At 40.3% G+C, this 18,365-nt stretch overlaps 1 protein-coding gene across 1 annotated transcript in view; it reads left to right on the top strand.

The window, feature by feature from the left end:
* Set1 (SET domain containing 1) overlaps positions 1 to 12,666 on the top strand; it is a 350,690-nt gene extending 338,024 nt beyond the window's left edge. Inside the window, 1 exon segment of the mRNA XM_071668303.1 lies at positions 12,112 to 12,666. Within this exon segment, the coding sequence (XP_071524404.1) occupies positions 12,112 to 12,285 (174 nt within the window). The 3' untranslated portion in view covers positions 12,286 to 12,666.
* Positions 12,667 to 18,365: the final 5,699 nt, after the last annotated feature.

Raw genomic sequence — 18,365 nt, 5'->3', positions numbered from 1 at the left:
GGGGCAAATGGTTAGGTAATAACGAGTAGTGATGAAATGAGAAGGAGATGGAGTGAATATTATGAAGGTTTGCTGAATGTGTTTGATGACAGAGTGGCAGATATAGGGTGTTTTAGTCGAGGTGTTGTGTGAAGTGAGAGGGTCAGGGAGAATGATTTGGTGAACAGAGATGTGGTAATGAAAGCCGGCAAGGTGGCGAACTCGGATGGTGTTGCAGTGGAATATATAAAAAAAAGAGGGGGTGACTGTGCTGTTGATTGGTTGATAAGGATATTCAGTGAATGTGTGGATCATGATGAAGTGCCTGAGGATTGGTAGAATGCATGCATAGTGTCTTTGTACAAAGGCAAAGGGGATAAAGTTGAGTGTCAAATTACGGAGGCATAAGTTTATTGAGTATTCCTGGGAAATTGTATTTGAGGGTATTGATTGAGAGAGTAAAGGCATGTACATCAGATTGGGGAAGAGCAGTGTGGTTTCAGAAGTCGTAGAGGAAGTGTGGATCAGGTGTTTGCTTTGAAAAATGCATGTGAGAAATATTTAGAAAAACAGATGGATTTGTATGTACCATTTATGGATCTGCAAAAGGCACATGATAGGGTGGATAGAGATTCTTTGGGGAAGGTTTTAAGAGTATATGGCATGGGAGGTAGGTTGCTAGATGCAGTGAAAAGTTTTTAACATGGATGTAAGGCATGTGTATGAGTAGGAAGAGGAAAGTGATTGGTTCTCAGTGAATGTTGGTTTGCGCTAGGGGTGTGTGATGTCTCCATAGTTGTTTAATTTGTTTGTGGATGGGGTTGTTAGGGAGGTGAATGCAAGAGTTGTAGAGAGAGGGGCAAGTATGCAGTCTGTTGTGGATGAGAAGGCATGGGAAGTGAGTGAGTTGTTGTTCGCTGATGATACATTGCTTGTGGCTGATTCAGGCAAGAAACTGCAGAAGCTGGTAACTGAATTTGGTAAAGTGTGTTGAAGAAGAAAGTTGAGAGTAAATGCAAGAGCAAGGTTATTAGGTTCAGTAGGGTTGAGGGACAAGTTAATTGGGAGATAAGTTTCAATGGAGAAAAACTGGTGGAAGTGAAGTGTTTTAGATATCTGGGCGTGGACTTGGCAGCTGATGGAACCATGGAAGTGGAAGTGAGTCACAGGGTGGGGAGGGAGCGAAGGTTCTGGGAGCATTGAAGAATGTGTGGAAGGCGAGAGCGTTATCTTGGAGAGCAAAAAATGGGTATGTTTGAAGGAATAGCGGTTCCAGTGATGTTATATGGTTGCAAGGCATGGGCTATAGATAGGATTGCGCGGAGGAGGGTGGACGTGTTGGAAATGAGATGTTTGAGGACAATATGTGGTGTGAGGTGGGTTGATTGAGTAAGTAATGAAAGGGTAAGACAGATTTGTTGCAATAAAAAGAGTGTGGTTGAGAGAGCAGAAGAAGGTGTGTTGAAATGGTTTTGACACATGGAGAAAATGAGTGAGAAAAGATTGATGAAGAGAATATATGTGTCAGAGGTGGAGGGAAGAAGGAGAAGTGGGAGACCATATTGGAGGTGCAAGGATGGAGTGAAAAAGATTTTGAGCAATCATGGCCTGAACATGCAGGAGGATGAAAGACGTGCAAGGAATAGAGTGAATTGGAACAATATGGTATACCAGGGTCGACATGCTGTCAGTGGATTGAACCAGGGCATGTGAAGCATTTCGGATAAACCATGGAAAGTTCTGTGGGGCCTGGATGTGGAAAGGGAGCTGTGGTTTCAGTGCATTATACATAACAGCTAGAGACTGAGTGTGAACGAATGTGGCCTTTGTTGTCTTTTCCTAGTGCTACCTTGGCACATGTGGGGGAAAGGGTTGTCATTTCATGTGTGGCGGGGTGGCGATGGGAATGAATGAGGGCAGACAGTATGAATTATGTACATGTGTATATATGTATATGTCTGTGTGTGTATATATATGTATACGTTGAGATGTATACGTATGTATGTGTGCGTGTGTGGACATGTATGTATATACATGTGGATGGGTTGGGCCATTCTTTCGTCTGTTTCCTTGCGCTACCTCGCTAACGTGGGAGACAGAGACAAAATATAATGAAAATAGAATGAGTTGATGTGCCGTTCTTCGTCTGTTTCCTGGTGCTACCTCGCTGATGCGGGAAATAGCGATTATGTATGATAAATGAATGAATATTGTTTATATATACTTATTATACCTCTCTCTTCTCTCTCACTAATAGTCTTACTTCTTCATCCCACCTCTCACAACCCTTTCTAATCTGCCCACCTCTCACGCTTCTCATGCCACAAGCATCTTTTGCGCAAGCCATCACTGCTTCCCTAAATACATCCCTTTCCTCCCTCACTCCCCTTACCTCCTTTGTTCTCACCTTTTTCCATTCTGTACTCAGTCTCTCCTGGTACTTCCTCACACAAGTCTCCTTCCCAAGCTCACTTACTCTCACCACTCTTTTCACCCCAACATTCTCTCTTCTTTTCTGAAAACCTCTACAAATCTTCACCTTCGCCTCCACAAGATAATGATCAGACATCCCTCCAGTTGCACCTCTCAGCACATTAACATCCAAAAGTCTCTCTTTCATGCACCTATCAATTAACACATAATCCAATAATGCTCTCTGGCCATCTCTCCTACTTACATACATATACTTATTTATATCTCGCTTTTTAAACCAGGTATTCCCAATCACCAGTCCTTTTCCAGCACATAAATTTACAAGCTCCTCACCATTTCCATTTACAACACTGAACACCCCATGCACACCAATTATTCCCTCAACTGCCACATTACTCACCTTTGCATTCAAATCACCCATCACTGTAACCTGGTCTCGTGCATCAAAACTAACACACTCACTCAGCTACTCCCAAAACACTTGCCTCTCATGATCTTTCTTCTCATGCCTAGGTGCATATGCACCAATAATCACCCATCTCTCTCCATCCTCTTTCATTTTCACCCAAATCAATCTAGAGTTTACTTTCTTACACTCTACCACATACTCCCACCACTCCTGTTTCAGGAGTAGTGCTACTCCTTCCCTTGCTCTTGTCCTCTCACAAACCCCTGACTTTACTATCAAGACATTCCCAAACCACTCTTCCCCTTTACCCTTGAGCTTCGTTTCACTCAGAGCCAAAATATCCAGGTTCCTTTCCTCAAACATACTACCTATCTCTCCTTTTTTCTCATCTTGGTTTCATCCACACACATTTAGACCCCCCTAATTTGAGCCTTCGAGGAGGAGAGGCATTTGGACAGTTTTTGCAGGGAAATAATGCAAATGAGTGGGAGATGTATAAAAGGAAGAGGCAGGAGGTTAAGAGAAAGGTGCAAGAGGTGAAAAAGAGGGCAAATGAGAGTTGGGGTGAGAGAGTATCATTAAATTTTAGGGAGAATAAAAAGATGTTTTGGAAGGAAGTAAATAAAGTGTGTGAGACAAGGGAACAAATGGGAACTTCAGTGAAGGGGGCTAATGGGGAGGTGATAACAAGTAGTGGTGATGTGAGAAGGAGATGGAGTGAGTATTTTGAAGGTTTGTTGAATGTGTTTGATGATAGAGTGGCAGATATAGGGTGTTTTGGTCGAGGTGGTGTGCAAAGTGAGAGGGTTATGGAGAATGATTTGGTAAACAGAGAAGAGGTAGTAAAAGCTTTGAGGAATATGAAAGCCGGCAAGGCAGTAGGTTTGGATGGTATTGCAGTGGAATTTATTAAAAAAGGTGGTGACTGTATTGTTGACTGGTTGGTAAGGTTATTTAATATATTTATGACTCATGGTGAGGTGCCTGAGGATTAGGAGAATGCTTGCATAGTGCCATTGTATAAAGGCAAAAGGGATAAAAGTGAGTGCTCAAATTACAGAGGTATAAGTTTGTTGAGTATTCCTGGGAAATTATATGGGAGAGTATTGATTGAGAGGGTGAGGGCATGTACAGAGCATCAGATTGGGGAAGAGCAGTGTGGTTTCAGAAGTGGTAGAGGATGTGTGGATCATGTGTTTGCTTTGAAGAATGTATGCAAGAAATACTTAGAAAAGCAAATGAATTTGTATGTAGCATTTATGGATCTGGAGAAGGCATATGATAGAGTTAATATAGATGCTCTGTGGAAGGTATTAAGAATATATGGTGTGGGAGGCAGGCTGTTAGAATCAGTGAAAAGTTTTTATCGAGGATGTAAGGCATGTGTACGTGTAGGAAGAGAGGAAAGTGATTGGTTCTCAGTGAATGTAGGTTTGGGGCAGGGGTGTGTGATGTCTCCTTGGTTGTTTTATTTGTTTATAGATGGGGTTGTTAGGGAGGTAAATGCAAGAATTTCAGAAAGAGGGGCAAGTATGCAGTCTGTTGTGGATGAGAGAGCTTGGGAAGTGAGTCAGTTGTTGTTCGCTGATGATACAGCGCTGGTGGCTGATTCGTGTGAGAAACTGCAGAAGCTGGTGACTGAGTTTGGTAAAGTGTGTGAAAGAAGAAAGCTGAGAGTAAATGTGAATAAGAGCAAGGTTATTAGGTACAGTAGGGTTGAGGGACAAGTCAATTGGGAGGTAAGTTTGAATGAAGAAAAACTGGAGGAAGTGAAGTGTTTTAGATATCTGGGAGTGGATTTGGCAGTAGATGGAACCATGGAAGCAGAAGTGAATCATAGGGTGGGGGAGGGGGCGAAAGTTCTGGGAGCGTTGAAGAATATGTGGAAGTCGAGAACATTATCTTGGAAAGCAAAAATGGGTATGTTTGAAGGAATAGTGGTTCCAACAATGTTATATGGTTGCGAGGCATGGGCTATAGATAGAGTTGTGCGGAGGAGGGTGGATGTGCTGGAAATGAGATGTTTGAGGACAATATATGGTGTGAGATGGTTTGATTGAATAAGTAATAATAGGGTAAGAGAGATGTGTGGTAATAAAAAGAGTGTGGGTGAGAGAGCAGAAGAGGGTGTTTTGAAATGGTTTGGGCACATGGAGAGAAAGAGTGAGGAAAGATTGACCAAGAGGATATATGTGTCAGAGGTGGAGGGAATGAGGAGAAGTGGGAGACCAAATTGGAGGTGGAAAGATGGAGTGAAAAAGATTTTGAGTGATCGGGGCCTGAACATGCAGGAGGGTGAAAGGCGTGCAAGGAATAGAGTGAATTGGAATGATGTGGTATACCGGGGTCGACGTGCTGTCAGTGGATTGAACCAGGGCATGTGAAGCATCTGGGGTAAACCATGGAAAGTTCTGTGGGGCCTGGATGTGGAAAGGGAGCTGTGGTTTCAGTGCATTATTACTTGACAGCTAGAGACTGAGTGTGAATGAATGTGGCCTTTGTAGGGGGAGGGGGTTGTTATTTCACGTGTGGAGGGGTGGCGATGGGAATGAATGAAGCAGACTATGAATTATGTACATGTGTATATATGTTTATGTCTGTGTGTGTATATATGTGTATACGTTTAGATGTATAGGTATGTATATTTGCGTGTGTGGACGTTTATGTATATACATGTGTATGTGGGTGGGTTGGGCCATTCTTTCGTCTGTTTCCTTGCGCTACCTCGCTAACACGGGAGACAGCGACAAAGCAAAATTAATTAATAAGTAAAATACTTATTATGCATAATTGTTGTTTCCCACATCAGCGAGGTAGCTCCAGGAAACAGACAAAGAATGGCTCATCCACTGATATACCCATATATGTACATAAGTGCCCATATTAACATATACATACACACACATACATACATATATACACATGTGCATATTCTTACTTGCTTGTCTTCATCCATTCCTGTCACTACCTTGATCGCTCAAAATCTTTTTCACTCCATCCTTCCACCTCCAATGTGGTCTCCCACTACTCCCTGTTCCCCTCACCTCTGACACATGTATCCTCTTTGTCAATTTTTCCTCACTCATTCTCTCCATATGTCCATCCAAACTATTTCAACACACCCTCTGCTCTCTCAACCACATGTATTTAGGCTTAAGGAGTGATTCATTGTATTTTTGGCATGGTTGCATCCTGAATATATCTTCATTTGGGAAGCTCACCACACATGTCATGTTTTACTGAATACCTGGTTTGAAAATAGGAATATACATAAGTATACATGGAGTTGTTAAGATGTTAGGCAGGTATTATTGGATTACATACTTATTCATAGGTGTGCAAAAGAGAAACTCTTGGATGTGAATGTGCTGTGAGGGACAGCTGCTTAGATGTCTGATCATTGATGGAATTAAGGGTGAGGGTTTGCAAAGGCTTTCAAAAAAAAGATGATAGGGTGAGAAGAGAAGAGGGTGGGGGAAGTGAGGGAGTTTGAAAAAGAGTGTTTTGCAATGCATTAACAGGAAAGATTGAGTGTAGAATGGCAAAAGGTGAAAGTAAACAAATCTAGGGGAGTGGGTGAGGAATGAGAGGTATTTTGGGAAGCAGGGCTAATATATGCAAGAGAATTGTGTGGTGTGCAGAAGATGGGATGTATGAAGGTGAGAAAGGGTTGCAAGAAGTGAAATGACAAAGTTAAGTTACTCGTGGAGAAATGGGAGGTACATAGAAGGAAGAAGTTTGAGTGATTGGGAGATGTAAAAGAGAAGGCAGTTGGAGGTCATGAGGAAGATGCAGGAGCTGAAAGAGAAAGCAAATGAAAAGAGTTTGAGTGAGCATTGTCAACAAACTTCAGAGAGAATAAGAATATGTTTTGGAATGAAGTTAATATTATGAGAAAAACAAGAGAACAAATGTTGATGTAGTAACAGACAGAGATGAGATAGAGTGAGTACTTTGAAGGATTATTGAGTGTTTTTGATGATAGGTTGGCAAATGTTGGGTGCTGGTTTGATGGCAAGAAAAGAGGTGGTGAGAGCCTTGTGTAAGGCATAATGTGGAAATTGTTGGAGCGAAGGGTGTTGCAGTTAAGTTTCTAAGAAAAGGGTTGATTACATTGTTGATTAGTTGGTTTGGATTTTCAGTGTATGTATGAATCATTATGTGCCTGAGGATTTGCATAATGCATTTATAGTACCATTTTATAAAGGCAAAGAGGGACAAAGGTATATGTTCAACTTACAGTGGTATAAGTTTGTTGAGTGTGTCTGATGTAGTGGTGATTTAGGGGTTAGTGGTGAAGAGTGATAATTGAGGGGTTAGTGACATGCACAGAGCATCAGACTGGGGAGTAACAATTTGTTGCAGGGAAGTAGAGGATGTGTGAATAGGTCTTTGCTCTGAAGAATGTGTGTGAGAAATAGAGAAATGATAGGATTTGTATATAGCATTTATGGATCTAGAGGAAGGATATGAGAGTTAAATGGAAATGCTTTGTGGAAGAAGTCACAAGTACATGGTATGGGAGGAAAATTATTAGAAGCAGAGAGGTGTTTTTATCAAGAGAGTGCATCATGCATATGTGTGTATAGAGAGAGGAGGGTGAGTGGTTCCCAGTGAAAGTGGGTTTTTGTTAGGGGTAGGTGATATCACCATGCCTGTTTAATTTGTTTATGAAATACGTGGTGTAGGAGGTAAATGCAAGGGTCTTGAAGAAAGGGACAGATATGTAGCCTGTTGAGGTTAGGAGGCCTAGGAGGTGTGCCATTTGTTGTTTGTTGATGACATGGCACTGATGGCAGATTTAAATTAAAAACTGCAAAAGTTGGTTTCTGAATTTGGGAGAGTGTGTGAAAGGTGAAAGTTTAGTTGAAATGTGAATACAAGCTAGGTTATTGGGTTTAGGAGTGCAAAGAGAGAGTTTAGTTGGGAAGTAAGTTTATGGAAAAAACCAGGAGGAAGTGTAGTGTTTTAGGTAATTGGGAGTGCATATGGTAGTGATTGGTACCATGGGAGCTGAAGTGACTCATAGGGTTGGTGAGGGGGCAAAGGATCTGGGGGCAGTGAGCAAAGTGTTGAAGGAGAGGTCACTATCTAAGAGGGGCGAGGATGGTTATGTTTGACGGTGTAAAATTCCCAAAAGTGTGGTATGGATGCAATGCATGGGCTATGCATGAGAATGTATGAAAGAGTGTGAATATGTTGGAAATGAAATGTATGATGACAATGTGTGGTGTGAGGACAGTGATTAATAAGTAAGAAGTGATTGGGTAAGAGAGAGGTGTGGTAATAAAAAGAATATCTTTGAGAGAGTTAAAGAGGATATGCTGAAATGGCTTAGACATATGGAGAGAGTGAGTTAAGAGAGGTTGACTTATAGGATGAATAAGATAAGATGTGTATTGTCAAATTGCATACATGATATGAAATGAAATTCTTTATGGCTAGAAGTTCAATTCAAAATTAAAAGTATAAGAATTATGAAATAGAAATTATAGAATATCACACAAAAGTACCACATGAAATATCACATAATCATCTATTGCACTCAGAAGCTATATGACAGAGGAGTTAAAGAATCTTTAGATGGTTGAACAGTAGAATGCTTTTTGATACTAATGATTTCCTGAATCTCTTGATGTGCTTTATAGGCAGACACAGTCTTCTTCCTGACCTTAAAAATACATAGTATTGGTGTAGAGGATGGTTGCATCTTGCATGATCTTCAGGGTATCTGTTTTAGTGTTTGCACCCTATTTCCAAGCTTTCTTAACAATTATCTCATGTTTATTTTTATCTTTACTGTTTAGCTTGCCCTACCAGGTGATAATTGAAAAACAAAATTGATTTCATGGCTGACCTATAAAAATTCTTAATTATTGTGTTGTCTATATGTAGACTATACAAGATATGTACAAAGTACAATCTTTGATTACATTTCTTATACACCTTATCTGTCTTTGCATCACCTTTTAGCTGGTCATCAATGATAAAGCTTAGATACTTGTACTGACTCACTCTTTGTACATTTTCATCTTCAATTGTATTTAAGTCTGGTACATGTAGTCTTTTGTCCGAAGATATGTTATCGTCTATTTAGTTTTCTTTACATTCAAGTGCATATAGTTTGTTTTACACCTCTCAACACAGTAACTAACCTGTGCAGTATAATAATTACAATTATCATTTACATTTTTCCCTATGATTGCTGTATCAACAGCATATTTAAAGTGGTGCAGTTGCTAAAAAAAAAAAATTCTACAGTCAGCAGTGTACAAACTGACAAAATGAACAAAGTACCAGAAGTGGAGGGAACAGGGAGAAGGGGAGGGGGACCAAATTGAGATGAAAGGGGTGAATGGAAAAGGTTTTGAGTGCTTTAAGCCAGAGTATGCAGAAGGGTAAAAGACTTGTATGGGATAGAGTGAATAGGAGCAGTGGGGTGTACAGTGGGTGATGTGCTTTCAGTAGTCTGAATTAAGGCATGTGAAGAAGCTGAGGTATATTGCAGAAAGGTCTGTAGATCTTGTTTGTGGATAGGGAGCTGTGGTTTCAGTGCATTACACTTTACAACTAGAGAATGGTTGTGAACAATTGAGACTGTTTCTTTGTCTATTCGTGGTGCTACCATGCAAGCTCAGGAAATGAAAATATATGAAGTATGAAAGAGGGGAAGTATGAAGTCTGTTGGGGATGAAAGAGCTTGGGAAGTGAGTCAGTTGTTGTTCGCTGATGATACAGCACTGGTGACTGATTCATGTGAGAAACTGCAGAAGCTAGTGACTGAGTTTGGTAAAGTGTGTGAAAGAAGAAAGTGTAAATGTGAATAAGAGCAAGGGTATTAGGTACAGTAGGGTTGAGGGACAAGTCAGCTGGGAGGTAAGTTTGAATGGAGAAAAACTGGAGGAAGTAAAGTGTTTTAGATATCTGGGAGTGGATCTGGCAGCGGATGGAACCATGGAGGCGGAAGTGAATCATAGGGTGGGGGAGGGGGCGAAAATCCCGGGAGCCTTGAAGAATGTTTGGAAGTCGAGAACATGGCTATGTTTGAAGGAATAGTGGTTCCAACAATGTTGTATGGTTGCGAGGCATGGGCTATGGATAGAGTTGTGCGCAGGAGGGTGGATGTGCTGGAAATGAGATGTTTGAGGACAATATGTGGTGTGAGGTGATTTGATCGAGTAAGTAATGTAAGGGTAAGAGAGATGTGTGGAAATAAAAAGAGCATGGTTGAGATAGCAGAAGAGGGTGTTTTGAAATGGTTTGGGCACATGGAGAGAATGAGTGAGGAACAATTGACCAAGAGGATATATGTGTTGGAGGTGGAGGGAACGAGGAGAAGTGGGAGACCAAATTGGAGGTGGAAAGATAGAGTGAAAAAGATTTTGAGTGATCGGGGCCTGAACATGCAGGAGGGTGAAAGGCGGGCAAGGAATAGAGTGAATTGGATCGATGTGGTATACCGGGGTCGACGTGCTGTCAATGGATTGAATCAGGGCATGTGAAGTGTCTAGGGTAAACCATGGAAAGTTGTGTGGGGCCTGGATGTAGAAAGGGAGCTGTGGTTTTGGGCATTATTGCATGACAGCTAGAGACTGAGTGTGAACGAATGGGGCCTTTTGTTGTCTTTTCCTAGCGCTACCTCGCACACATGAGGGGGGAGGGGGATGGTATTCCATGTGTGGCGAGGTGGCAATGGGAATGAATAAAGGCAGACAGTGTGCACATGTATATATGTATGTGTCTGTGTGTGTATATATATGTGCACATTGAGATGTATGGGTATGTATATTTGCATGTGTGGACGTGTATGTATATACATGTGTATAAGGGTGGGTTGGGCCATTTCTTTTGTCTGTTTCTTTGCGCTACCTCGCAAACGCGGGAGACAGTGACAAAGCAAAATGAATAAGTAAATAAATAACTCCTTTGAATAGTAAGGTAAAAAAAAATGATAAGATTTTCATCATATTAACAAGTGCCACATTTAGGATAGATTTGATGGAGCATTCATAGTCAGAAGGCAAAGAGAATGTTTCAAAGGAACTTGAGAGTAAATACCAGCAACAGCAAGTTGATGGAGTTTGAAGAGGAAGTTGATTTGAATGTTCAAGATGTTAGAAAGGATTAAGAAGTTCAAATACCTTGGCTGAACTGTAAATGTAGCATGAGTAGATGTTGAGAAATTTAAGAGAATATTTAATTGTAGGCTAGCCTCTATTATTCTGTAGAAGGTCATAAGAGGTAAAGTTTTGAGTTTGAATTTAAAGTACTGTTTGCTGGAAAACGTAATTCAGCCTTAGTAAAGAGGTTCGAAGGGGATAAGAATTTCCAAAGCCTTTTCTTACTCTTAATGAAGACAGGTGGATGCTGGGAAATTTGAAAGGATGTTCTTCTGTAGGCTTGTCTTTTACATTCTGAAGAAGGTTATAAAAGGCAAAGTTGTGTGCTTGAAGTTGAGGCATTGTTTGCTGGAAGACTAAATTCAGTCTTTCTTTGTGTGTGGATGTGAAGCGGATATTTAGAAACAGAGAGTGAGGAAGATATGGTGTGTGAAGAGTGGATAGAGTAAAGAATTGGGATTTTAGTGTAAGGCTTGAAAATTAAGGGTAAGTTGATGATATTATTTGAACATTAGAGAATGTATAGATATGGGAAGGATAATTGAGAAACCTTAAAGAAAATGGAAATTATTATAATGAAGATGGAAGAAGTGATTGGGTATGTGGCTGAGAAGGATGTGAAAGTACAGGTCTTTTGTAAGGGTATCAATGTTTAGAGATGCCATTCTGGATAATGGAAGACTGTATTAGGTATAATTAAACACATAGGAAGGTGGTGAAGTGAGGGATGAATATGGTGACATTTATGGAGGTACTTGGTTATTTCTGTCATATCTTCACAATTAGAATGATGATTGAGAAAAAAATTTTAAGCAAAAATTTTTTTGAGTATTAATTCTACTCACAAAGTCTTTTGAGAGATTGGAAATATCATGTATCTAGTTTTTAGCTTGGTTTTCCGTACATAATCACAATGGTTAAAATCTAAGGTATACCACATCTTTTAATGGTATGTTTTGTAATGGATTTGGTGTACAGTATCTCAGTTTTAAGGTTGTGCTTTGTAGTATTTTTCATTCCTTTTATTGAAGGTATTTTTTCTAACAGAATAATTCTGGATTGTTGATGGCTCTTAGCCCAGTAGGTCTATCAACTAGTTTTTATCAAAAATTTAATTTGTGTAGGATATTATAATGTAAGATTAGATTTAATTATTTTCTCTTATTTCAGCCAAACTGCTATGCAAAGATCATATCTGTAGAAACTCAGAAGAAGATTGTGATTTATTCAAAGCAACCAATTGCGTGTGGTGAAGAAATAACTTATGATTACAAATTCCCAATTGAAGAAGAGAAGATTGTGTGTTTATGTGGTGCTCCGCAGTGTAAAGGAACCCTTAATTAAGCAGTGGTATTCAGGTATGGTGGAGACTTGAGGTATGATAATCAGGTTTGGTGGAGAAGCATGGCACAGTGCAGGCAGCATTACATCAACTTCAACTGGAGAGCAAGAACCAGTGATACAGAAATGGTAATTTATTTGGTATTTGAAAAATATTATTGTGACTTCAGAAATTTTCTTCTAGTTTGATCATATATCTTTGGTCATATGAATTTATGTTGCTGCATTCTCAGTTGCAGGGTACAGTACCTGTTGTTCTAGATGTCATGTATAATGAAATACTAGATATTTATAACAAGTTGATTTGGAAAATTAAATTTAAGGTCTGTTGCTAAGCAAACATGATCTTATTTTTATTGATGCAAATAAATATTTTATATTATTTTACTTAATTATTTCCTGTCCAAAGGATCATATATGCATACAAGGATATGATCTGAATTTTGGAGGCATTCCATCATTAGCATTAGTGCAGAGGTAATTTTATTCTTATATATTTTTAATAACTTTTATAAGGTTAGTTTTTTCCTTGAAGTTTTCCCTGCACCATTTTATATTCCACCTTTATTCATGTAGTTCAAACGTTTGAATAATATGATATTAATATTGCCTGTTGCCTTTAAGGATATATTGAATGTGAGGCCTCTTGAAATGCAAAATAAAATTTTGAAGGACAAAAAGAAAAAATATTTGCAAATTCGTTATTGTACAATTTGACACCACAGATGATTTTTTTGCATTATTCCTGTGTTAATAATTTCTGTTATAAAGAAATTATAAACCATATTTATTTTTAACATCCACTGCATTAGGTTCAAGTTTCTCTGCTTCTTAACTTATGTATGAAAATTTCTTAATTGAGGAGACACGTTATTTAGTATAGTATGTACATGATGCTATTCAAACATTATTTTAAGGAAATAAGGTGCAACTACATCATGGGCATTTTTCTATGACTTTCACTGTGTATAATTGTTGATAAGATATCAGATTTTTTCGCTGCTGCAAAAGAGCATTTAACATTGAAGTGAGTAGTTCAGTTTGATATCAGGCTTCTTTCCTCTTTACTGGAGAGTATCAGCCTTTCTGTCTCACTGCTTCAGTGTGACATCATCTCATACCTCCAGAGTATGAAATGTATCATCTTCACTTGTCCTCCATAAGAGTTCAAGTTGTGAAAGTTTTTAGGCAAATAGTTTCTTTGGGAATGTACTTGTGTAAAGTGGAAGGAGGAAGAACAACTTTCCTTCATGGTCTTGGAACTGAGAGTATGGTATTAGAGTTCGCAGCATTCTTGAATATATGATATGCTACTCTGCAATAGCTAAGACTTTTGACTTGAGAATGAAACTTTTATAACAGAAATAAGATATTGTAGATTATGAATTCAACTTCATTACAGTGGTGCATTTCATATTAGCAATCAAAGTATCTTATGTAAGTAAACTTAAATTTCATACTTATTTTGATGCTTTGCATGTTTTCTGCAGTGTCTTTGACATGTTACAGAAATAAATGAAGACATGGAAAAAATTTAAGTAGGTATTAAGTATCCAGATGCTGAATTTAAGTTGTGATCTGAAAATGTTGCAAGAAGGGAGCAGTGTATAGAGAGTTCAGAGGATTTTGATTGCCAAAACTCCACAGAATATAGTTTCTAAAGTTGGAAATCTTTTTCCTTTCTCTAGAATGTGAATTTAAACTGATTGAGGTTAAAGACTGTAATCTGTTTTCATTTGAGACCACTGAAATAGCTTACTATTTTGCCATGAAATACACAAAGAATATTTATTGTCACTTTTGGAAAGAAAAAAGTTAAAGACAATTCATACATCATACACACCTCTCAGCTTCTGATTAGGATGGCACACACGTTGACTATTCTTTTAACATTTCATTTACCATCCATTGTCACATCATATAGTTTTAGAAACTCAAAGTAGTGCTGGATCATTCACTGAAGTATTTTTTATTTGTTCTGATTTTAATACAAGGGAAGCATTGATCCTTAATATGCTCTGAATATTAAGGATGTGAAAAGAATGAGTTATATTTGAGTGAATCAGCACAAGACAACACTAGAAACATATTAAAAAAGAATAGAAAAGGAGTTTTAAAGGATGATATTGGAAGAATAGATACTGAAATGAAATTTATTTTAAAGAAAATAAGTAATGAAAGGGTAAGAGAGATTATTTATTTATTTTTATTATACTTTGTCGCTGTCTCCCGCGTTTGCGAGGTAGCGCAAGGAAACAGACGAAAGAAATGGCCCAACCCCCCCCCATACACATGTATATACATAGGTCCACACACGCAAATATACATACCTACACAGCTTTCCATGGTTTACCCCAGACGCTTCACATGCCTTGATTCAATCCACTGACAGCACGTCAACCCCGGTATACCACATCGCTCCAATTCACTCTATTCCTTGCCCTCCTTTCACCCTCCTGCATGTTCAGGCCCCGATCACACAAAATCTTTTTCACTCCATCTTTCCACCTCCAATTTGGTCTCCCTCTTCTCCTCGTTCTCTCCACCTCCGACACATATATCCTCTTGGTCAATCTTTCCTCACTCATTCTCTCCATGTGCCCAAACCACTTCAAAACACCCTCTTCTGCTCTCTCAACCACGCTCTTTTTATTTCCACACATCTCTCTTACCCTTACGTTACTCACTCGATCAAACCACCTCACACCACACATTGTCCTCAAACATCTCATTTCCAGCACATCCATCCTCCTGCGCACAACTCTATCCATAGCCCACGCCTTGCAACCATACAACATTGTTGGAACCACTATTCCTTCAAACATACCCATTTTTGCTTTCCGAGATAATGTTCTCGACTTCCACACATTCTTCAAGGCCCCCAGAATTTTCGTCCCCTCCCCCATCCTATGATCCACTTCCGCTTCCATGGTTCCATCCGCTGCCAGATCCACTCCCAGATATCTAAAACACTTCACTTCCTCCAGTTTTTCTCCATTCAAACTCACCTCCCAATTGACTTGACCCTCTACCCTACTGTACCTAATAACCTTGCTCTTATTCACATGTGTGGTAATAAAAAGAGTGTGGTTGAGAGAGCAGAAGAGGGTGTATTGAAATGGTTTGGTCACATGGAGAGAATGAGTGAGGAAAGATTGACAAAGAGGATATTTGTTTCAGAGGTGGAGGAATGAAGAGAAGTGGGAGACCAAATTGGAGGTGGAAGGATGGAGTGAAAAAGATTTTGAGTGATTGGAGCCTGAACATACAGGAGGGTGAAAGGCTTGCAAGGAATAGAGGGAATTGGAACAATGTGGTATACCAGAGTTGATGTGGTGCCAATGGATTGAACCAGGGCATGTGAAGTGTCTGGGGTAACCCATGGAAAGTTTTGTAGGGCCTGGATGTGGAAAGTGAGCTGTGGTTTCAGTGCATTACACATGACAGCTAGAGACTGAGTGTGAATGAATGTGGCCTTTTGTCTTTTCTTAGCGCTACCTCGCAGGGGGAGGGGGGATGCTATTTCATGTGTGGTGGGGTGGCAACAGGAATGAATAATGGCGGCAGGTATGAATATGTACATGTGTATATACGTATATGTCTGTGTATGTTTTTTTTCTTTTTTTTTTTGTCGCTGTCTCCCGCGTTTGCGAGGTAGCGCAAGGAAACAGACGAAAGAAATGGCCCAACCCACCCCCATACACATGCCTTGATTCAATCCACTGACAGCACGTCAACCCCGGTATACCACATCGATCCATTTCACTCTATTCTTTGCCCTCCTTTCACCCTCCTGCATGTTCAGGCCCCGATCACACAAAATCTTTTTCACTCCATCTTTCCACCTCCAATTTGGTCTCCCTCTTCTCCTCGTTCCCTCCACCTCCGACACATATATCCTCATATCCTCTTGGTCAATCTTTCCTCTCTCATTCTCTCCATGTGACCAAACCATTTCAAAACACCCTCTTCTGCTCTCTCAACCACGCTCTTTTTATTTCCACACATCCCTCTTACCCTTACGTTACTTACTCAATCAAACCACCTCACACCACACATTGTCCTCAAACATCTCATTTCCAGCACATCCATCCTCCTGCGCACAACTCTATCCATAGTCCACGCCTCGCAACCATACAACTTTGTAGGAACCACTATTCCTTCAAACATACCCATTTTTGCTTTCCGAGATAATGTTCTCGACTTCCACACATTCTTCAAGGCTCCCAGAATTTTCGCCCCCTCCCCCACCCTATGATCCACTTCCGCTTCCATGGTTCCATCCGCTGCCAGATCCACTCCCAGATATCTAAAACACTTCACTTCCTCCAGTTTTTCTCCATTCAAATTCACCTCCCAATTGAATTGACCCTCAACCCTACTGTACCTAATAACCTTGCTCTTATTCACGTTTACTCCTAACTTTCTTCTTTCACACACTTTACCAAACTCAGTCACCAGCTTCTGCAGTTTCTCACATGAATCAGCCACCAGCGCTGTATCATCAGCGAACAACAACTGACTCACTTCCCAAGCTCTCTCATCCCCAACAGACTTCATACTTCATTTTTTTTTTTTCTTTTTTTTATACTTTGTCGCTGTCTCCCGCGTTTGCGAGGTAGCGCAAGGAAACAGACGAAAGAAATGGCCCAACCCCCCCCCCCCACACATGCATATACACACGTCCACACACGCAAATACACATACCTACACAGCTTTCCATGGTTTACCCCAGACGCTTCACATGCCTTGATTCAATCCACTGACAGCACGTCAACCCCGGTATACCACATCGCTCCAATTCACTCTATTCCTTGCCCTCCTTTCACCCTCCTGCATGTTCAGGCCCCGATCACACAAAATCTTTTTCACTCCATCTTTCCACCTCCAATTTGGTCTCCCTCTTCTCCTCGTTCCCTCCACCTCCGACACATATATCCTCTTGGTCAATCTTTCCTCACTCATCCTCTCCATGTGCCCAAACCACTTCAAAACACCCTCTTCTGCTCTCTCAACCACGCTCTTTTTATTTCCACACATCTCTCTTACCCTTACGTTACTCACTCGATCAAACCACCTCACACCACACATTGTCCTCAAACATCTCATTTCCAGCACATCCATCCTCCTGCGCACAACTCTATCCATAGCCCACGCCTCGCAGCCATACAACATTGTTGGAACCACTATTCCTTCAAACATACCCATTTTTGCTTTCCGAGATAATGTTCTCGACTTCCACACATTCTTCAAGGCCCCCAGAATTTTCGCCCCCTCCCCCACCCTATGATCCACTTCCGCTTCCATGGTTCCATCCGTTGCCAGATCCACTCCCAGATATCTAAAACACTTTACTTCCTCCAGTTTTTCTCCATTCAAACTCACCTCCCAAATGACTTGACCCTCAACCCTACTGTACCTAATAACCTTGCTCTTATTCACATTCACTCTCAACTTTCTTCTTCCACACACTTTACCAAACTCAGTCACCAGCTTCTGCAGTTTCTCACATGAATCAGCCACCAGCGCTGTATCATCAGCGAACAACAACTGACTCACTTCCCAAGCTCTCTCATCCCCAACAGACTTCATACTTGCCCCTCTTTCCAAAACTCTTGCATTTACCTCCCTAACAACCCCATCCATAAACAAATTAAACAACCATGGAGACATCACACACCCCTGTCGCAAACCTACATTCACTGAGAACCAATCACTTTCCTCTCTTCCTACACGTACACATGCCTTACATCCTCGATAAAAACTTTTCACTGCTTCTAACAACTTTCCTCCCACACCATATATTCTTAATACCTTCCACAGAGCATCTCTATCAACTCTATCATATGCCTTCTCCAGATCCATAAATGCTACATACAAATCCATTTGCTTTTCTAAGTATTTCTCACATACATTCTTCAAAGCAAACACCTGATCCACACATCCTCTACCACTTCTGAAACCACACTGCTCTTCCCCAATCTGATGCTCTGTACATGCCTTCACCCTCTCAATCAATACCCTCCCATATAATTTACCAGGAATACTCAACAAACTTATACCTCTGTAATTTGAGCACTCAC

Source organism: Panulirus ornatus, chromosome 2, assembly GCF_036320965.1.
Source record: "Panulirus ornatus isolate Po-2019 chromosome 2, ASM3632096v1, whole genome shotgun sequence".
In the NCBI taxonomy this organism is placed as follows: Eukaryota; Metazoa; Arthropoda; class Malacostraca; order Decapoda; family Palinuridae; genus Panulirus; species Panulirus ornatus.
Note: the sequence above shows the minus strand (reverse complement) of the source record. Positions and strands in the feature narration are given on the sequence as shown.